General features: G+C 45.5%; 1 protein-coding gene across 3 annotated transcripts in view; it reads right to left on the reverse strand.

Annotated features, from left to right (window-relative positions):
* Positions 1–10,264: 10,264 nt before the first annotated feature.
* The window catches only part of Tango6 (transport and golgi organization 6 homolog), a 250,673-nt gene continuing 238,542 nt past the window's right edge, over positions 10,265–22,395 (reverse strand). For 2 of the 3 annotated variants that reach the window (XM_045161723.1, XM_004661659.2), the window contains one exon: positions 10,265–11,256. In XM_045161723.1, the coding sequence (XP_045017658.1) occupies positions 11,080–11,256 (177 nt within the window). In that variant the 3' untranslated portion in view covers positions 10,265–11,079. The remainder of the gene's footprint in view (positions 11,257–22,395) is intronic. The other variant, XR_006639598.1, reaches the window with a different exon arrangement.

Here is a 22,395-nt window from a genome sequence, read left to right on the forward strand (position 1 = left end):
CAGAGAGAGAGAGAGAGAGAGAGAGAGAGAGAGAGAGAGAATAGGCATGCCAGGGCCTCTAGCCACTGCAAATGAATTCCAGATGCATGTGTCCCTTGTGCATCTGGCTTACGTGGGTCCTGGGAAATCGAACCGAGGTCCTTTGGCTTCACAGGCAAATGCTTTAATTGCTAAGCCTTTTCTCCAGCCCTGCTCTTTGGATTTCTATGTGTAAGGATTCACCTCTCTGCAGCTGGGCTTGGTGGCACATGCTGGGAATCCTAGCACTTGGAAGGTGGAGGAAAGAGGACAAGAGTTCAAAGCCTGGGCTGGGGAAATGGCTTAGTGGTTAAGGTACTTGCCTGTGAAGCCACAGGACCCAGGTTCGATTCCCCAGGATTCACATAAAGCCAGATGCACAAGGTGGCACATGCATCTGGAATTCATTTGCAGTGGCTGGAGGCCCTGGTGTGTCCACTCTCTCGCTCTCTCTTTTTCTCCCTCTATCTGCCTCTCTCTTTCAAATAATAGAAATAGCAATTCAAAAAAATATTGAAGTCAGGTGTGGTGGCACACGCCTTTAATCCTAGCACTCGGGAGGCAGAGATAGGAGGATCGCTATGAGTTGGAGGCCAGCCTGGGACTGTATAGTAAATTGCAGGAAAGCCTGGGCTAGAATGAGACCCAACCTCAAAGAACAAAAACTAAAAAAAAATGTGCATATATACTGAAAAAACTAAAATGATCTTTTGTCATTCTGAAAGTAGAATCTGAAAACTGCCTTCTTTTTTTTTTTTTTTTGAGATAGGGTTTCACTCTAGCTCAGGCTCTCCTGGAATTCACTATGTAGTCTCAGGGTGGCCTCGAACTCATGGCAATGTTCCTACCTCTGCCTCCGAGTGCTGGGATTAAAGGTGTGCGCCACCACGCCCGGCTTTTTGTTTTGTTTTTTTGAGGTAGGGGCTCATTCTAGCTCAGACTGACCCGGAATTCACTATGTAGTCTCAGGCTGGCCTCAAACTCATGGCAGTCCTCCTACCTCTGCCTCCCAAGTGTTGGGATTAAAGACATGTGCCACCACATCCATTGAAATCTGAATACTGAAGATGAAAGAATTAAAAAACTTTCACAGGGCTGGAGAGATGACTTAGTGGTTAAGCGCTTGCCTGTGAAGCCTAAGGACCCTGATTCGAGGCTTGATTCCCCAGGACCCACATTAGCCAGATGCACAAGGGGGCGCACGTGTCTGGAGTTCGTTTGCAGTGGCTGGAGGTCCTGGCGCGCCCATTCTCTCTATCAGCCTCATTCTCTGTCTGACTGTCCCTCTCAAATAAATAAATAAAACAGAAAAAAAAAATAAAAAAAAATCTTTCACAGAGGGAGATTTCAGGTTTTAGTTCATGGGAAGACTTGCTACATTTCCTATGTTGCATATTTGTGACATAGGCAGTTATGGATGCCTACTTACCTAAATTTGCCATGAAAGAATAAAAGCCAGCTGGGGGTGTTGGCTCACACCTTTAATCTCAGCTTTCAGGAAGCTGTGGTAGGAGGATCACCATGAGTCCAAGGCCAGCCTGGACTAAAGTGAGACACTACCTCCAAAAACCAAAATCAATCTATAAATCAATAAAAGAATAAGATACAAAAGTTTACATGGAGTGGGCTGGGAACTTTAGCCAATCTGGACTCCAGCCTCTGTGAAAACTACAGGGCCAGACACAAGATGGATATCAAGTTCTGGTGTCTGAGGTTGGGTTGGGATGGAAGAGAATATTATTTTGAAGGAATTCGGGGTGTGGCTTACCTTGACAGAGCCAGTCAATTATAACAAGCAGGGGACTGCTTTCTTTTTTTTAAATAAATTTTTTTTTAAATTTTTTATTTATTTATTTGAGAGCGACAGACACAGAGAGAAAGACAGATAGAGGGAGAGAGAGAGAATGGGCGCGCCAGGGCTTCTAGCCTCTGCAAACGAACTCCAGACGCGTGCGCCCCCTTGTGCATCTGGCTAACGTGGGACCTGGGGAACCGAGCCTTGAACCGGGGTTCTTAGGCTTCACAGGCAAGCGCTTAACCGCTAAGCCATCTCTCCAGCCCTGCTTTCTTTTATATCACAACAAGAACACATGCTCACAGTTTGGGACTAGAGAATTGACTAATAGCAGGACAGCTCGGTGGTTATAAGTTGAGCCTTTGGTGTCAGACTGCCTGGGTCCAAATATTTGTTGGGCTTCTTTCTAGCTGCATAACCCAAACAAGTCATTAGTTTATTGTATGCTTTCGTTTTCCCATCTGTAAAACAAGGATAAGAGGGCTGGAGGGATGGCTTAGCAGTTAAGGAGTTTGACTGCAAAGCCAAAGGACCCAGGTTCCATTCCCCAGGACCCACGTTAACCAGATGCACAAGGGGGCGCATGCATCTGGAGTTCGCTTGCAGTAGCTGAAGGCCCTGGTGTTCCAATTCTCTCTCTCTCTCTTCCTCTTTGCCAAATAAATAATAAAAATAAAATATTTAAAAAAAAACAAGGATAACAATACCACCTATACCAGCTGGGCATAATGGCATATGTCTGTAATCCCAGCACTAATGAGGCAGAGGGAGGAAGATGAGATGTTCAAAGTCACCTTCGGCTATATAGTGAGTTCAAGACCAGCCTGGTATATATAACACTCTGTCTCAAAACAAACAGGGCTGGAAAGATGGCTCAGCAGTTAGAGGCACTTGCTTACAAAGCCTGATAGCCTGGGTTTGATTCTGCACGAATCAGGTAGAACCAGACGCAGAAAGTGGCCCATGTGTCTGGAGTATCTCATGAGGGGCCTTCCAAGGTAGTATACAGGGTCATGGTTGGAACTCAGGATTCCTGGGGTCCACTCCCAGCCTCCCTGTTCCACAAGAAACAGATGAGCTCTGGGGGAGAGGAATGAAAACTAAGGAGCACAGAGCTACGGAGGCAGTAAGACGAGCTGTGGGAGGGTCAGACTCAAACACTAAGCGGGCAGAGAGCACCTTCCAGTTCCAGGGTGGACATCGGGGTCCGTCTTGTCTCTTCCCTTGGCAGCACGTGCACAAGAGCACGGCCTGAGCTGGCCAGCAGGGAAGAGGCAGGTGGACACCGTCCCAGCCCCCCGGAAGCTGCCTTTGGCGCAGAGCGGTGCACGCAGTCAGAGGTGCTGCCCACTGCAGTGAGGCGGTGTGGTGCGGGGTGCGTGTGACTGCGGCCCGCCCGCCCGCCCGAGCCTGCTGCTGGGGGGACGGGAGCCACTCATGGTCAGGGCGAGTGGGCAGCTCTCACCACCCATCGGGCATTCCAGCTGTGCTTTCTACTCTCTGGTGCCATAGAAATTCCAGCTGAGAGTCTGCATTTCTGTGGGGAACCTGGAAAAGCCTCTGGTTTTACACATGTCAGGTGGCCCATCTCCCCACCCCAGTTTATTCCCAGGAACCCATGATCAACAATCAACTCCCCCAGGTTACAGCCATCCTTCCCAATGCCTAGTTAGAGTCTCAGGCAGGTGACCTAACCACTTTATCCAAGCACTCCCTGAAAGAAAGGGACAGGACGAGGCAGGCGGGTGGGCCCGGGGGCACATTCACGCAATTGCTGTCCTTTCTTGTAAGCGTGAGAGAATGGGCACATCTGAAGCCCAGTTGGTGGGGGTGGATAGAGAGGGATTGGCTTGCTACCTGCTTTGCTTGTTTCCCTGCTTTCTTTTGATGGGGAGAGGGGTGGAGACAAGGTATGGTTATATTTATTTCCCATTTCACAGCACTTACTATAGTACCCTCCAAGCACGTTCCAGAAACAAATTGAGGTGATTGCAGGTACATCAGTTCCTTGCTCAGTGAACATCACCCTCACTTCCTCCATCACTCCTCTTCCCTTTCATTCTTCCCAAGCCAGCCTGCACCCTGGCTCTTTTTCTTGAACCTACTGGACCATTGCTCACCTTGTACCTGGTGCTATTCCCTTTATCTGGAATGCTCTTTCCAGATACCTTCATGGTCTCCTTCACCTCCTTCCCACCTTCAGATAGTTAACAACTTCTCAGCAAGACCACCTACAGATAACTTTCCTCCTCTCATAGCTTCCACCTCGCCTGGACTTTAAACTTTATTGTTCTTACAGGTTTTTGTTTTTGTTTTTCAAGGTAGGGTCTCCCTCTAGCCCAGGCTGACCTGGAATTCACTATGTAGTCTCAGGGTGGCCATGAACTCAAAGAGATCCTCCTACCTGTGCCTCCCGAGTGCTGGGATTAAAGACATGCACCACCTCTCCCAGCTCTTATTTTATTTATTTGGGAGAGAGAGAGAGGCAGGGTGGGGGCAGATAGAGAATGGGCACTCCAGAGCCTTCAGCTACTACAAATTAATTGCAGATGTACGTGCCACCTTGTGCATGTGGCTTTATGTGGGTCCTGGGGAAGCGAACCTAGGTCCTTGGGCTTTGTAGGGAAGCACCTTAACCACTAAGCCATTTCTCTAGCCCCAGCTTTTTTTTTTTTGTTTATTTTTATTTATTTATTTGAAAGTGACAGAGCAAGAGGCAGAGAAAGAGACAGAGAAAGAGAGAGAGAATGGGCGCACTAGGGTCTCCAGCCACTGCATATGAACTCCAGACGTGTGCGCCCCCTTGTGCATCTGGCTAACGTGGTTCCTGGGGAATCGAGCCTTGAACGGGGGTCCTTAGGCTTCACAGGCAATCTCTTAACCACTAAGCCATCTCTCCAGCCCTTTTTAATTTTTTTTGTATATTTTTATTTATTTGAAGGTGACAGACAGAGAAAGCAGCCCCAGCTCTTTTTTTTTTTCACTACTTTACATCGAACCTGCGTCATTTATCTTGCCTACTCTCTGCCTCCTTCTCTGGCAGAAGCTCCCCTGAGGGTAAGGGCTGTCTCTCTTGTTCTCAGTGCCTTGGGGTAGAACCCGGCACATGGTAGGTTTTCGACCAGTGGTCCTGGGTGGCTGTGATTTGCTTTCTGTTCCCTGGCTTTTCCACGTGAATGCGGGACAGAGCCGGAGGAGAGAAAAGGAATGAGGAGAGAGGAGGACAAACAAATGAAGCAAGAAGGAGATTAGGAAACTTGCAAACCGGCGTGTGGTGGGACGATAAGGAGCGGAGTGAACACTAAGATTTTTTTTTTTTTTTTTACTAAGAGATTTCTGATAACTAAGGACTTGTAGGAGGGCATGCTGTGCCAAGAAGGAAGAAAAACCAAGCACAAAAGGGAAACCCTTTGGAATGTTCAGGAAGTCTCACTTGAACAAGCAATGTGATTTCTGGGCTTGGTGCAGTCACTGCCTTGGGCCCTGAATGTCTCCTGACATTGTGCTACTGGCTCTAGGCCAAGGGGTGTGGACAGTGGGCCAGAGATGAGGAGAAAGAGACCCAGGAAGGGAAAGAGAGAGATCTGGCATCATTCCTGTACTCCCAGCCCTTGGGAGGTGGAATTCAAGGCTAAAACTGGGTTAAAGTGAGTGCCAGGTTAGCCTGGGTGAGAGTGAGAAACGCTGTATGCTTACCTCCACGTGCACGCTGTAGCCCATGTGTGCCCTTATAGACATCATATACTCATATAAATTTAAAGAGACAGAGCAAAGGGGGGAGAAAAAGTGGGGTGGGGGCTTGGGAGATGTCTCCATGGTTAAAGGCGCTCTGTTCCAAAAGCCTGCTGACCAGAACTGTTTAGATACAATACCCACCTAAAGCTAGATCCAAAGGTGGCTCACACGTCTGTCATCCCAAGGCACCTACAACAATGGGAGGCAGCATCAGGACGATCCTGTAGTTTGTGGGGGAGCTACTCTGACCTTCCCAGCAGCAAACAAGAGAGACCCTGTAGAAAAAGGGTAGAAAGAGAGGACTAACACCCCAATCTTGTGCTCTGACCTCCACACCCATGCCACACACATCACATGCACATACATTTAAGATGAGAGGGAACAGAGGAAGGAAAAAGAACAGGGAGGAGGAGGCCAAGCAAAAGCCCAAGTGGGTGTCACAGGAGAGTCCAGATGACAAGGGACTAGGCAAGAGACGGGGTTAAAAGTGAAGAAATGGTACCCTTTAGAGGAGGGCAGGGGCAGGAGGAGGAGGTAAGAGCACTTCATGGTTTCATCATGCAGAGAAGGGTCACTCAGTTCCTAGCATGAGTCTCAGGCTCTTAGAGTTATATGTCTTTTCCCCCATCCCAGTACTAGGATTGAACCTAAGGCCTTGCACATGTTAAGAAGCGCTCTACCACTGAGCTATGTCCTCAGCTCTCAGACCTTTTCCATCTTTTTTGTTTTGTTGTTGTTTTGAGGTAGAATCTTGCTCCAGCACTCGACTGATCTGGAATTCACTATGTAGTCTCAGGCTGGCCTCGAACTCATAGTGATAACTCCTACCTCTGCCTCCCCAGTGCTGGGATTAAAGGTGTGCCACCACTCCTGGTTCTTTTTACTCGTGCATTTGGCTTACGTGGGTACCGGGGAATTCAACTTGGGTCTTTAGTCCTCGTGCCTTAACCACTGAGCTATCTCTCCAGCCTGTCACTGACTGATCTTAAACTCACTCTGTAGCCCAGGAAGGCCCTGAGCCATCCTTCTGTCTCAGCTTCCTGAGGATCTGGGATTACAGCCTGTGCCACCAGAGTTCTGTACCTTTTAAAATTTAAGTTTGCACGTAAATTTTATTTTTAATTTATTTGAGGGGGCAAGATAGGATGAGGCAGAGAGAGAGAGAGAGAGAGAGAGAGGAAGAGAATGGGTACACCAGGCCCTTTAGCCACTGCAAAGGAACTCCAGATGCATGCACCACCTTAGGCATCCGGCTGATTTGAGTACTGGGGAATCAAATATGGTTCCTTAGGCTTTTCAGGCAAGCACCGTAACCACTAAACCATCTCTCCAGCCCCTCCTTTTTTTTTTTTTTTTTTAGCTTTTTAAAAAATATTTTAGTTTTTTATTAACAACTTCCATGATTATAAAAAATACTCCATGGTAATACCCTCCCCCCACTTACCCCTTTGAAACTCCACTCTCCATCATACCCCACCCCATCTCAATCAATCTCTCTTTTACTTTTGATGTCTTGGTCTTTTCCTCCTCTTATGATGGTCTTATGCAGGTAGTGTCAGGCACTGTGAGGCCATGGATATCCAGGACATTTTGTGTCTGGAGGGAGCACGTTGTAAGTAGTCCTACCCTTCCTTTGGCTCTTACATTCTTTCTGCCACCTCTTCCACATTAGACCCTGAGACTTGGAAGGTGTGATAGAGATATTGCAGTACTGAGCACTGTGGTCATTTCTTTCCATCACCATGATACCTTCTGAGTTGTCCCAAGTCACTGCCATCTGAAAACAAAAGATTCTCTACCAAAAGTGAGAGTAGCTTTAATATAAGGGTATGAACATTAAGAGAAGTACTTACTGGGCAGTTTGATAAGCATAGTATATACATTTGGCCAGACAACAGCAGACGTTACACCCCTAGGGCTCATGACTACCCCTGTTTTAAGTTTTCAGTATCAGGGATGTATTCCCTCCCATGGAGCAGGCCTCCAGTTCAATTAGAGGGCAGTTGGTTTTCGCCATAACAGAGGTGCCACTATTGCACCTGTTGGCTCATTTGGCCTGGCTGGCCAATTATAAGGCTTGCAGTGTCCACTGATGAGTATCTTCCCTGGTGATTTCTTTTTCTCCCATTGAACTGCATGCAGAATGGCTTCTTCTAGCTTTCTGTCAGCTGGTCTACATGGAGGAGGTTATCAGTTCAGATCCAGCAAGATTTCTCAGTGGCCTTGTAGCCCAAGCATATGGAGTCTTCAGCAATAGGGTCTTACCATCTATTCCTAGTGGGAAACTAAGGGCCTTGACCAGCCCCTCTTTTTCTGTTTTTTAAGTCTTTATTTAAGCCAGGTGTGGTGGTGCATGCTTTTAATCCCAGCATTTGGGAGGCAGAGGTAAAGGATTTCCATGAGTTCAAGGCCACCCTGAGACTGAATTCCAGGTCAGCCTGGACTAGAGCAAGACCCTACCTTGAAAAAGCAAAACTAAAACCAAAGCATTTATTTATTTGCAAGGGGGAAAAAGAGAAAGAGAGGAGAGAGGGAGGAGGAGAGAGAATGAGAATATAAGCACTCTAGGACTTCTTACCACTGCAAACAAACTCCAGATGCTTGTGCCAATTTTGCATCTGGCTTTACATGGGTACTGGGGAATTAGACCTGAGCCATCAGACTTTGCAAGCAAGTGCCTTTAACCTCTGAGCCATCTTTTCAACCCACTACATTGGTTTTATGTATGTATTTGTTTAAAATGTATTTATTTATTAGAGAGAGATAGAATGGGCAGGCCAGGGCCTCCAGCCACTGCAAACAAACTCCAGATCCATGTGTCCCCTTGTACATCTGGCTTATGTGGGTCCTGGGGAATTGGACTGGAATCCTTTGGCTTTGCAGGCAAATGCCTTAACTGCTAAGACATCTCTCCGGCCCTATGTATTTATTTATTGAGGTAGGGTTTTGCTCTTGTCTCACACTGGCCTTGAATTCATGGTGATCTTCCTACCTCTGCCTCCCAGGTGCTAGGAATAAAGAAAGACATTCACCAACACACCTGGCTACTTTGGCTTTTTCTTCCTTCTTTTCTTTCTCCCCTTATTAATTTATTTGAGAGAGAGAAAGAGGCAGATATAGAGAGAATGGGCATGATAGGCCTCTAGCCACTGCAAATGAACTCCAGGCACATATGCCACCTTGTGTATATGACTTATGTGGGACCTGGGTAATGAAACCTGGGTCCTTAGGCTTCACAGGCAAGTGCCTTAACTGCTAAGCCAGCTCTCAAGCCCTATATTGGCTTTTTAAGACAGGGTCTTATACTGTAGTAAAGGCTGCCCTGGAATTTGCTATGTATCCCTTGAACTGACTGTAATTCTGCTACTTCAGCCTCCTGAAAGGGGAGATGAACCATCACTCCTGGAAAAATTATTTACTAATTTATAATTTGTCTTTTTTTGTTTGTTTTTTCGAGGAAGGGTCTCACTCCTGTCCAGGCTGACCTGGAATTCACTCTGTATTCTCAGGGTGTCCTCAAACTCATGGCGATCCTACTACCTCTGCCTACCAAGTGCTGGGATTAAAGGCATGTGCCACCACGCCCGGCTTGTCTATTTTTTTTAATTTTGTTTTTATTTATTTATTTGGTAGAGGGAGGGAGGGAGGGAGGGAGAGAGAGAATGAACCAGTGCACCAGGGCCTCTAGCCACTGCAAACGAACTCCAGGCATGTGCGCCCCTTGTGCATCTGGCTAACGTGGGTCCTGGGGAATTGAACCTGGGTCCTTTGACTTTGCAGACAAATGCCTACACTGCTAAGCCATATCTCCAGCTCTGCAAAAATTTTAATAATTTAGTCATGTTTTAAAAGTATTCTATAGGGGCTGGAGAGATGGCTCATGGTTAAGGTTCAATTCTGCAGTACCCATGTAGAGCCAGATGCAGAAAGTAGCACATACATCTAGAGTTTATTTGTAGCAGCTGGAGGCCCTGGTGTGCCTGTTTTCTCTTTCTCCCTCCTTGCAAATAATTAAAAAAATAGAGTAAAATAAAATAAAATGTCATAGTTGGGTGTAGTGGTGCATGCCTTTAATACCAGCACTTGGGAGGCAGAGGTAGGAGGATTGTTATGAGTTCAAGGTTATCCTGAAACTACGTAGTGAATTCCAGGTCAGCTTGGGCTAGAGTGAGACCCTACCTCAAAAAAACAAAAAAAGAAAAAAAATCTGTATTAAAGGTGGGGGGGAGGTGGTCGGAGAAGATAGTTCAGTGGATCAAAGCCTGAGGACTTGAGTCTGGATACTCATGTACAATGTGGCTGTGGTAACATGCACCTATTATATTACCCCAGCAATGGGGCAGTGGATGCAGGGAATCCCTGGGGCTTACTGGCTAGCTGGTCTGGCTGAATCAGTAAGAGGTTCAACAAGAGACCTTGTCTGGAAGAATAAGATGGAGATCAACTGAGAAAGACATCTGATGTTGACCTCTGCCCGCCACACACTTGTACCCATATACGCACAAGCATATGAAAATGCACACCACGCACAGACACACAAGCAAAAAACAAACAAACAACGAAAACAACAAAAAGCCCAAAGAATGCTGAATTAGCCTTATAAAGGCAAGACCGTAGGGAGGACTTATCTGAAGCAACCAGCCAATTTCTTCTGTCTCTTTTAGCTGCAATTCAAACAGTGCCCAAAATATGTAAATAAAGTGGAGACCACAGTGCTGTATCTGAAATTGTTTTAATAGGCTGGCATCAGGCCACTTGTGTGGAACACACTTTCCGCCTGCCTTGAGTAGCACTCCATTGTGTCAGCATTCATTCATCCTTTTAAAACTGCAGAGGAGTGAACGCAGGACAGAGTCTGAGGTGCCACGGCTCTTTCTCCTGATAATCAAGGCAGCTCCAAGCAAGCGGAGCCAAAGAAAATGGCCCCAAAGGATACACAGGGCTTACCCGAAAGCCCCCTCCGTGCCACAGCTTTTCATCCCAATACCCGCTGACCAGATTCAGATCTGCCTGTTCCTTCCAACTGAGCTAATTTTGTCCCATTTTGCATGTTTCGGTAAGCCCTTCCTTCCCTCGCCCTTGCTGCATGTCACAGACCAGATGTCTAGGTGCCCACTCCTCATTAGCATGGGTAATCTCACCATGAGAAACATCAAGACATGTGACCCACGGGGGCAGCTCCTCAAGTTACAAGAGCAATCAGATACTCAAGTTCCATCAGTCATGTAAGCATATCCTTCCACCAGGTGACATCCTTCTCCAAATGCCACAGAACAGTGAAAAATGCACCAATCAGAAACTCGATCACTTTTTTTTTTCCCCCCTTTTAGCTTTGAGCTAGGTGCAGGGTGGCTCAATGGATCCTTAAGGAGGGTCACCCTGAAGACCCAAGTGACCAGTGGCATAAAGTCACTCCCAGGTCTGTTGTATTGCTAGCACCAAAGAGGCTGCAGAGCCACTGTTGGGAGGTGTGGACACTGCTCTAACTGCTTGGTCCCTCCTTGCTTCCCGACATGTCTTCTGAAGCAGGTCTATGGCAGGACCACGATCTTCTTCTCCAGCTTCTGTGGTGGGAACAGGAAGTTTCTCATGATCTCATCCAGCTCCTCCAGGGCCAGCTGGGCATGGAGCTTGGCCACGTCGTCGGGTTCCAAACGCACCACGTGCTTCAGCAGGTGGTAGAGATCTTTGAGGACGTCTCTCAGCACCTGTACAAGAGAGACAGGCCATGACCAAGTGTTCGCTTGGAAGAAACGCACAGACTCCCTTAAGATAATGCACGGTCCTCTCAGACTAGAGGATAAAGGGCTGACAGTGGCCCTGGTCCAAGGTCCTTTGTGTTTCTCTCCCATGACGCCTCACTGCACCCTTTTGGGCTGCTGCTCCCCTTTATTTCTAGGTCCTACTATAGAACCCACACCTTTCCTCTGAGTCCCAAAGGATGACAGAGATCTCAGAACAAACACAGACAAGACTGCCCAGGCCCAACGTGGATGCTCCCAAGCACTGGATCATCAGCATTTTCCCCAAAATTCCCAGACATGCACAGACCAGGAACTGGCCTGAGGAACCCAAGGGGCTATTTCTTTCTTTTTTTTTTAATATTTTATTTTTATTTATTTGACACAGAAAGAGGGAGAGAGAGAGAGAATGGGTGCACCAGGGCCTGTAGCCACTGCAAACAAACTCCAGATCCATGTGCCCTGTTGTGCATCTGGCTAATGTGGGTACTGGGGAATCAAACCTGGGTCCTTTGACTTTGCAGGCAAATGTGCTAACCACTAAGCCATCTCTCCAGCCCCCCAGGAGGCTATTTCTTTAGCAGCCATGCCTTTGGTTGTCCCCCTATTTACAATTTTCTGCCATAATTTCATTTCCAGGCCGCTTCCACTCACTTTGTTATTATTTTTCTTCCATTTGAAACTTGGCAATGGGAAAAAAAGAGGCCTCTATAAGTAGTGAACTAGTGACTAGGCAAAGTTTTATTTTGTTCTGCTTTGCTTTTCTGAAATAGGTTGATCTCAAACTCGTAATCCCCATCCCTCACCCTGAGTGCTGGGATTACAGGTGTGACCCTCCATGCCTGGCTTTAGTTAAAATTTTTTGTTGGGCTGAAAGAAGTGACAGAGGAGTTTTCAGCACTGAGATATCTCTATCACATCTTCCAAGGCTCAGGGTCTATTGCACAAGAGGTGGCAGAAAGAATGTAAGAGCCAAAGAAAGAGTAGGACTCCTTACAACATGCTCCTCCAGACACAAACTGGCCTGGATATCCATGACCTCACAGTGCCTGGTACTATCTATACAAGACCATCATAATAGGAGGAAAAGATGATGACATCAAAATAAAAGAGAGACTAAGCCAGGTATGGTAGTGCACGCCTTTCATCCCAGCACTCTGGAGGCAGAGGTAGTAGGATTGCCATTGTATGATTACATAGTGAATTACAGGTCAGCCTGGGCTAGAGTGAGACCCTACCTCAGAAAAAGAAAGAAAAACAAACAAAAGGCTAATTGAGAGGGGAAGGAGATATGATAGAGGGGGAAAGTGGGAGGGGGAGAGAATTATCACGGTTTATTGTCTATAATTATGGAACTTGTAAAAAAAAGTTTAAATAATTAAAAAAAAATGTTGAGTTGCCGGGTGTGGTGGCGTACACCTTTAATCCCAGCCTAATGACCCAGGTTTGATTCCAGTACCTAGGTAAATGCACAAACTGGCACATGCATCTTGAGCTCATTAGCAATGACAAGAGGCCCTGGTGCATCCTCCTCCTCTCTGTTTCTTCTTGCAAATAAGTAAATAAGAAAAAAAAAATTTTTTTAATTCTGGGCCGGGAGGCCGGGTATGGTGGTATATGCCTTTAATCTCAGTACTTGAAAGGCAGAGGTAGGATTGCATTGAGTTCAAGGCCACTCTGAGACTATATAGTGAATTCCAGATCAGCCTGGACTAGAGTGAAACCCTACCTCAAAACAACAACAACAACAAGAAGAACAACAACAAAAGATGGGTGTGGTGGCACAAGCCTTTAAATCCCAGCACTGGGGAGGCAGAGGTAGGAGGATTGTCATGAGTTCGAAGCCACCCTGAGACTACATAGTGAATTCCAGATCAGCCTGTGGTAGAGTGAGACCGTACCTTGAAAAACCAAAAAGAAAAAAAAAAAGGGGCTGGAGAGATGGTTAAGCAGTTAAGATGTTTGCCTGCAAAGCCTAAGGCCAAGGTTCAATTCCCTAGTACCTACGTCCAGCCAGATGCATAAGGTGATGCATGAATCTGGAGTTTGTTTGCAGTGGCTAGAGGTCCTGGCATGCCCATTCTCTCTCTCTCTCAAATAAATAAAATATTTTTAAAAATTTTTGTTACTTAAGGCTACTTAACAATAAACATCTAGAGCCTGCCCATTCTCTCTCTCTCAAATAAATAAAATATTTTTAAAAATTTTTGTTACTTAAGGCTACTTAACAATAAACATCTAGAGCCTGCCCTTGAAAGTTAGGCAGGTGGGAAAGAGAAGACATGCACATAAAGAAAGATAGAACATGGCCTGACATGGTGGTACGTGTCTATAATCCTAGCTTTTGGGAGGTAGAAACAGGAGGATGGATCACAAATTCAAGGCCAGCCTCAGCTCCATAATGAGTTCAAAGCCAGACTGGGTGATAGGAGAAAAAAACAAAACAAACAAACCCACAATCCAACCAACCAACTAAACAAATAAAAGCAAAGCAAAATAGAACATTATAAGAAATGGTGGGTGACAAGGACATAGCCTGGCCTAGGGTCACTCAGGCATTCCTGGGCCCTCAGCGTGATGCACCACGTGTTGGACTTGCTATGAGAATAGAGTCCCTCTACCTTGTGATGACTGTGACTGGGATGAGTGCTGGGGACCAAAAGAGCAATGCAGGGGAAAGGCTCCCCCCAAAAAGCTCTGGGCCACCCTGCCTTTCTCACGATAGTCCCGCGCTGGCTGTCTGAATTCTGGCTCTATGGACTTTGTTTCTTTCCTTTTCTGAGCAAAGCTCCTTCCCAGCTCAGTACCTTTGTGCATGCCATTCCTTTATGCTGGGACACTATTTCACTTCTTCATCCTATAAATCCTACAACTATCTGCCTAAAATGTACTTCCTTAGTGATTCCCTCCCTAACCCTCACCTAGCTAAGCTTTCCTACCTTCCTGTAGCCTGTTAGTGACTGCTAGAATCACAGCTTAAATGCTTATTGTGTAATTTTATTATATATATGTGTATATATATGTATATACATATGTATATATAATTTTGGGGGGGTGTTGAGGTAGGTAGGGTCTTGCTGTAGTCCAGGCTGACCTGGAATCCAGTATGTAGTCTTAGACTGGCCTCCTACCTCTGTCTCCTGAGTGCTGGGATTAAAGACATGTAGCACTGTGCCTGGCTTACTTATAATATTTTAATTTATTTGAGAGAGAGAGAGAGAGTATGGCCATACCAGGGTGTCTTGCCAGTGCAAATAAACTCCAGATGCATGTGCCACTTTGCGTCTGGCTTTATGTGGGTACTGGGGAACCAAACACAGACCAACAGGCTTTGCAAGCAAGTACCTTTAACTGCTGAGCCATCTCCCTAGCCCTTATTTATTTATTGGTGTTGGGATTAACTATTATAAAATTAAAATACATTCTCCTCTCTAGCTCACAGGTACTACTGATGTTAAGGCCATATTTTGCCCCAGTGCTTCTTAAACTGACTGATATTTCACATTCATGAATAACTGAAGACCCACATACTATCCCTGGCCAGTCTCTCAGTTGGCACAGACCTCAAATTGTAAAAGCATCTACTGGAACAACGCCAGCCAGTTCATCCTACATGGTCCCATGCTGCTTGCCTTCATAACCCCCTTTTGCAATCTTCAACTTCCCAATAACATTGTTGCATTTGTGATCTATAAATGAAACTCTATGAAATAACGGAGCATGGGTGTGAGCAGAGGAGACGTGTGATGGTGTGCGCATCATTCTTCACTAGTGCAGTTGCCCACAGTGACCATGAGCATAGAATGCTGGTAGACTTACGATCTCAGTAAGACTTGGACCAAGTACCAGGTCAGTATGTCTGTCACCTCTCCACAAATGGAGGAACTGACAGCGTGGAGAGTCCCAGGCTTTCCATTCCAACTAGAACTTGCCCCCAATTCAGCAAGAAAGGCAATGGCTTTCTAAGAAAGACAGATGGCCCACAAACCCTGTATCACATCCTTTCTTACTCATTTTCTTCTTTGTTCCAGCCAAACACTTATACCAAAAGCAATGACACAGAAGGAAACAGAACAACCCACAGTTCTCTTCCTCTCGGTCTGAATTAACAGTAAGACAAAGGTGCGTAGTTTCGGCAGCAGGTGCGCGTATCAGGACGCGAGATAAAGACAGCTGCGTTCTATTGGCGTAGCGTTCTACTGTTTTGCATTGAGGAGACACATGTGTACACACAAGCTGCAGAATACAAACTGTGATTCTGCTGATTCTATGGATGAGTTAAATACGCTTGTATTTGCATTTAAGATTGGCATTGCACAGAGTAAAGATGAGCTGTCAAATTCATGCTAACAATTTCACATTTTAGCTCTTCCTCTCCTTAGAACAACATTAAAAGCAAACTACAAACACCATGACAAACCAAGAGAGAGAAACTGTGGAAGAAAGGGGGAAATAACAAACAAAACAAACAAAACAAAAAAACCATCAGGCCAGACAACTTTCAGTGATCCTCTTCCAGTGTCATTCCAGTACGTCTGAATTGTGAGGCAAGATCACAAACATGCTGTCATGCAGTTAGTATCTTCTGGACCTTCTTGGAGAGCTGCTACAATACCATGGTCTCCTGGCCAATCTAACCCTAACAAGGCCACTAGCCCTTCTGTCATCTCATAACCTATCTTTGGGTGAGGAATCTTATCTTTCCGGGAAGAAGAAGTTCCTACGTTTTCCTGGCACTATGAAAACGAGATGATTTGGAAAAGGGATGATTCTCCACAGATACTGGCTCATGGTTACTCACTCACTCAATGATCATCATTAAGGTCCTACATCATGCCCAGGCAGTATGCTGGTGATAAAAAGGTGAATCAGCCAATGAACCAGTCCACCCCTCTGGCAGCCACAGCCCAGCGGAGAGGCAGGCACACACCACAGTCTCTACTCTGAGAACTGATTCTGTGGAAGACAGGAAGTCCTCTGGAGGTAGGGTGGGGGAGGAGGAACAACGCCTTATGTGGGGAAAGGGCTTCTCTATGCCATTTAGTGGGTGGCAATCAGGAATGGCTTTGGGAAGCGTTAGCAAAACCCTTTACCCCCAACCTACCTCAAATAGGGTAGTTTCAATATAACACTAGTTTCCTATATTTTCTTGAATAAGTGATGGCCTAAAGCGACCCACATGCAGAAGTTCTAGAGTTTTCAGTGTTTATTACATGGTTATCCATGCAGAAATCTATCACCTATTCAGTATTGTTATTATTACTACTACCACCACTCTTTTAGACAGGGTCTTACAGAGCCCCAGGCTGGCCTTTGAACTGCTGTGTATCTGAGGATGACCCTGAATTTCTGATCCTCATGCCTCTAGCACCCAAGTGCTGAGATTACGGACATGTGCTGTACCCAGGACTTCATGAATGCTAGGCACTCTACCAACTGAGCTACATTCCCAACCCCAACTCCAGAGATTAAAAATTTTTTTTCCTGTAGCCTCCTACCATTCAAAGAAAGGCAGCTTTACCTTTTTAAAGGGAAGTTCTGTTCTTCCTGGGGTGTGGGTAGGAATTTTCCCCTGGGCACTGCTGTGCCCTTAAATAACAGTAATGCTTGTGCAAACACCACTCCATCCTTGAGGGGTGCTGAGCTCCTGTTATCAGGCTCCGGATCTCCTTTCTTAGGTAACTGAGTGTTAAGCAAAGACTTCTTAATTAATGGGTCTACCTTAGCAACCCACCCTCCTACAGCTCCCCCCCCCAATCTCTGTAACTCCAGGGATCCCACACATCACAGGACTTCCTCTGGACTCCCCAAGGATCAAAGCTTCCTGCCAGCTAGGGATTGTCCCCAAATCCCATGGATCAGGGGCTGAATACAAGAAGAGTTCAAAGGTAAAGTTACTCACAGGAGCCGCTAAGGTGGGCAGGATATAGGCAATCCTGGAGAGGAAACCTCTCATTAAGACTTCCACACACCTGCCATTCATTGTGGCCTCATGAAGCCAAAGGACTCCAGGAGAGTGGGAGTACGTGAGGTGGGGGCTGCCTCTCATCCAGAAGAGCCCTGGCGCAGCTAGTGCAGCAGGTGGCTAAAAGAGGAATTCTCACCATCTGGGAAGCTCTTTGGTCGCGGGGTGGTGGTGGTGGTGGTGGTGGTGGTGGTGGGTGTGTGTGTGTGTGTGTGTGTGTGTGTGTGTGTGCGCGCGCACACATGCATGCATACGCGTTCAGACTCAGACATTGCACATGCTGCTAAGCATAGTACATATATGTGCATATATCATATATATCCCCAATCCTTGGCGGGATAGCTTCAGAAGTATCCAGAAGCTTATTTTCTTGTGTGAAAACTCTAGAAAGGGGCTGGGGTTCACTGCTTTACCAAGAGGATTTGGAGCATGCCTGTGACACACACGATCCCACCCCTCCTTCTCTTCAGGTGCTGGTTTTCTGAAACCCACAAAGCTGAAGCTCCGGGGACAAGGGAAGCTTTTAGGGTTAACTGTGGCTGAGAGAAGACCAGAGGAGGCAGGGTTTACAGACAAGGGAACAGTGTGAGCAAGGACTGCCTTGGGCACACAGGTGCACTTTCAATGGAAAAGCAGAAAAACAGTGTGGGACACCCAATAAGCTTGTCTGAGCCTTGCTGGTCGTGGTTTTATCTTTGAGTCAACATCAAAAGAAGAAATAAATAGCAGATATCTTTTTTCTTTTCAGATCCTAAACATATTTATCTGATTATAAAAGTCCCATAACCGCAAACCAGATTATTGGGAAAACAAAGGAAGAAAAAAAAAAAAACATCTGTAGTTAGACTAACTTTCTAAAATATTTTATTTATTTATTTTTTTGCGGGGGGGAGAGAAAGAGAGGAAAAAGTTTAATCCCAGCACTTGGGAGGCAGAGTTAGGAGGATCGCCATGAGTTGGAGGCCACCCTGAGACTCCATTGTGAATTGCAGGTCAGCCTGGGCTAGAGTGAGACTCTACCTCAAAAAAAAAAAAAAAAAAAAAAAAAAAGTGAGAAAGGAAGAGGCAGATAGAGAAAATGGGCACACTAGGGCCTCTAGACACTGCAAATGAACACTAGACGCATGTACCACCTTGTGCATCTGGCTTATGTGGGTTTTGGGGAATTGAACCTGGGTCCTTAGGCCTCACAGGCAAGTGCCTGAACTGCTAAGCTATCTCTCCAGCCCTAGACTAACTTTATAACACAAGCTCCATTAGTTAGGACATTTAGTAATGAGGATATCCACTTTATTTTTTTTTTATTTTTATTTTTTTTTTTTGTTTTTTGTTTTTTCGAGGTAGGGTCTCACTCTGGTCCACGCTGACCTGGAATTAACTGTCATCTCAGGGTGGCCTTGAACTCATGGCAATCCTCCTACCTCTGCCTCCCGAGTGCTGGGATTAAAGGCGTGCGCCACCACGCCCGGCTCCCACTTTATTTTTAAAAATATTTTTATTTATTTATATTTGATATATAAAGAGAATGGGTAAACCCAGGTGCTACAAACAAACTCCAGACACATGCTCAACTTTGTGTACCTGGCTTTATGTGGGTACTGGGGAATTTAAAAAAAAGTTACTTATTTGCAAGCAGAGAGAGAGAGAGATGGAGAGGGAGAGGAGAGAGTGAATGGGTATGCCATTCCAGATGCATGCACTACTTTATGCAATCTGACTTTACATTGGTACTAGGGAAGCAAGTGCCTTTAACTGATGAACCATTTCTCCAGTCCTAGTACTGGAAAATAAACTCTGGGCAGGCAGGCTTTGGCAAACAAGGATCTTCAACCACTGAGCCATCCCTCCAGCCCATAGATTCACTTTCAAAAATTATTTTAGCCAGGTGTGGTGGCACATGCCTTTAATCCCAGCACTCAGGAGGCAGAGGTTGGAGGACTGCCTTGGGTTTGAGGCCACCCTAAGAATACAGAGTGAATTCCAGGTCAGCCTGGATTACAGTAAGACCCTACCTTGAAAAACCAATTAAAAAATTATTTTATTTTTGTGTGTGTGTTAGTATAGGTGTACCAGGGTCTTCTGCTGCTGGAAATGAATGTCAGATGCTTGCACCACTTTTTGTGTGTGGCTTTATATCGATTATTGAAGAATTGAACCTGGGCTGGCAGGCTTTGCAAGCAAGGACCATTAACTGCCGAGACATCTCTCCAGCCCCCCTTTTTTTGTTTTGTGTAGTGTACACAGTTTAAGCACAGATATGTGCACCTTGTATGCACCTATGTGGAGGCCAGAGGAGACATTGGGCATCCTCCTTATCACTCTTCTACCTTATTATTCTGATAGAATCTCTCACTGAACCTGGAGCTTGCTGGCTTTTTGGTTAGAATGGTTGACCAGGGCTGGAGAGATAGCTCAGTGGTTAAGACACTTGTCTATGAAGCCTAAGGACTCAGATTCGATTCCCCAGTACCCACATAAGCCAGATGCACAAGGTGGCACATGTATTTGAAGTTCGTTTACAGTGGCTGGAGGCCCTGGCATGCTCATTCTCTGTCTATCTCTCCCTGCTTGCAAATAAAAAAGTAAAAATTAAAACGTATTTATTTATTTATTTAGGTCTTCTGAGGTAGGTTCTCACTCTAGCTCAGGATGCCCTGGAATTCACTATGTAGTCTTGGGGTAGTCTTGAACTCTTGTCGATCCTCCTACCTCTGCCTCCCGAGTGTTAGGATTAAAGGCATGTGCCACCACACCCAGCGAAACTTTTTTTTTTTTTTAAGATTTATTTTTATGTACTTATTAGAGACAGAGAGAGGGAGGGAGAGAGAGAGACTGGGTATGCGAGGGCCTCTAGACACTGCAAACGAACTCTAGACTCATGCGTCACCATGTGCATCTGGTTTATGTGCGACGTGGATAATCAAATCTGGGTCCTTAGGCTTCACAGGCAAGTACCTTAACTGCTAAGCAATCTCTCCAGCCCTAAAGAATTTTGTTTTTGTTTTTCAAAGTAGGGTCTCACTCTAGTCCAGGCTGACCTGAAATTCACTGTGTAGTCTCAGGGTATCCTTGAACTCATGGTGATCTTCCTACCTTTGCCTCCCAAGTGCTGAAATTAAAGGCATGTGCCACCACACCCGGCTCAAAACATTGTTTTATTTACTTTTTTAAAAAATTATTTTTATTTATTTATTTGAGAGAAAGAGGGAGAGAGAGAGAGAGTGGACAAACCAGGGCATCCAGCCACTGCAAAAACTCCAGATGCATGTGCCACCTTGTGTATCTGGCTTATGTGGGTCCTGGGGAATCAAACCTGGGTCCTTTGGCTTTGCAGCAAGCACCTTAACTGTTAGGCCATCCCTCTAGTCCCTCAAAACATTGTTTTAATCTGCAAGAATTGATTTCCAGTTCAAGGTGATTTCATTAATGGAACTGAGATGAACGATGCTAATGCTCTATTCTTCATACGTGGGCTTGAGAAAACATGACGGGCTGGAGATGTAGCTCAGCTGGCAGAACGCTTGCCTAGCATGCAGGAAGTCCCCAGTTTGATTTCCAGCACAGAATAAAAACTGGGCATGGTGGCACATACCTATAATCCCAGCACTCTGGAGGTGGAGGCAAGAGGATTAGAGGATCAAGTTCATCTTTTACATAGTGAGTTTGAGGCCAGCCTGGGATTCATGAGACAGTGTCTCAAAAGAGTTAAGAAAGGCTGAAGAAATGGCTTAGTGGTTAAGGCACTTGTCTGGGAAGCCTAAGGACCCAGGTTTGATCCCCTAGTACTCAGGTAAACCAGGTGTGCAAGGTGGTGTATGTGTCTGGAGTTCATTTGCATTGGCTAGAGGCCCTGGTGCACCTATTCTCTCCTTCTATCTACCTTTTTTTCTCTCTCAAATAAATAAGTTAAGAAGTGATTTAGTGGGATTGGGAAGGGAGTAAGAGAGGGTAATGTGTGGGTGACCATGATCAAAATACATTATATACATGGTATGAAATTGTCAAAAATAAAATTAAAATAAGTAACACAAATGGCCACAAACAAGACATTTACAGAAACAAGGAATCAGGAAAGATGTGAGTTGGCAGAGGTTTTTCTACCTAACATTTCCTTATCTCCATTCTTTCCCCTCTATGCTGGGGTCAAAGAGCCCTGCACATGCTATTCAAATATTCTACCTTTGAGCTATACTCCCAGCCCATCTATAATTTAATATATAAGAAGGAAATACATTGCTAAATATAAAAAGATAAGTTAAATGCTTACAGCAAACAAAAGAAAAAAAGTCACTTAAATGCTAGTATATACTAGTTAAAAAGAAGGGGTTTGGGCTGGAGAGATGGCTTAGTGGTTAAGCACTTGCCTGTGAAGCCTAAGGACCCCGGTTCGAGGCTCGGTTCCCCAGGTCCCACGTTAGCCAGATGCACAAGGGGCGCATGCGTCTGGAGTTCGTTTGCAGAGGCTGGAAGCCCTGGCGCGCCCATGCTCTCTCTCTCCCTCTATCTGTCTTTCTCTCTGTGTCTGTCGCTCTCAAATAAATAAATAAATAAATAAAAATTAAAAAAAAGAAGGGGTTCAGTGGAAGGGAGATGAGGCAGGGGGATAAGATAAGGTAACAGAAAGGGATTATGATCATCATATACATGTATAAAAATTACTGGAGAGGTGGTCAGAGATTAAGGTGCTTGCCTGCAAACTCTAACAATCTGAGTTTGATTCCCTAGTACCCACGTAAAGCTGGACACACAAATTGGCACATGCATCTGCAGTTTGTTTATAGTGGCTAGAAGCTCTGGTGTGCCCATTCTTGTGTACTATCTCTCTCTGTGTCTGTTTCTCTTCTCTCTGCTTGCAAATAAAAGAAAGAAATAAAAGAAAATGAAAAAGAAAAAAAAGAGTCATTAAAAAGTAAAAAACAAATAAAAAAGAAAACTAACTCTCATTGTGACCTCTGTGTCCACATGTCAAAACACAGATGTGGGCTGGAGGGATGGCTTAGCTATTAAGGTGTTTAACTGCAAAGCCAAAGGACCCTGGTTCGATTCCCCAGGACCTACATAAGCCAGATACACAAGTGGAGGCATGCATCTAGAGTTCGTTTGCAGTGGCTGGAGGCCCTGGCACACCCATTCTGTCTGTC

This window comes from Jaculus jaculus, chromosome 1 (genome assembly GCF_020740685.1).
Source record: "Jaculus jaculus isolate mJacJac1 chromosome 1, mJacJac1.mat.Y.cur, whole genome shotgun sequence".
NCBI classification, from domain to species: domain Eukaryota; kingdom Metazoa; phylum Chordata; class Mammalia; order Rodentia; family Dipodidae; genus Jaculus; species Jaculus jaculus.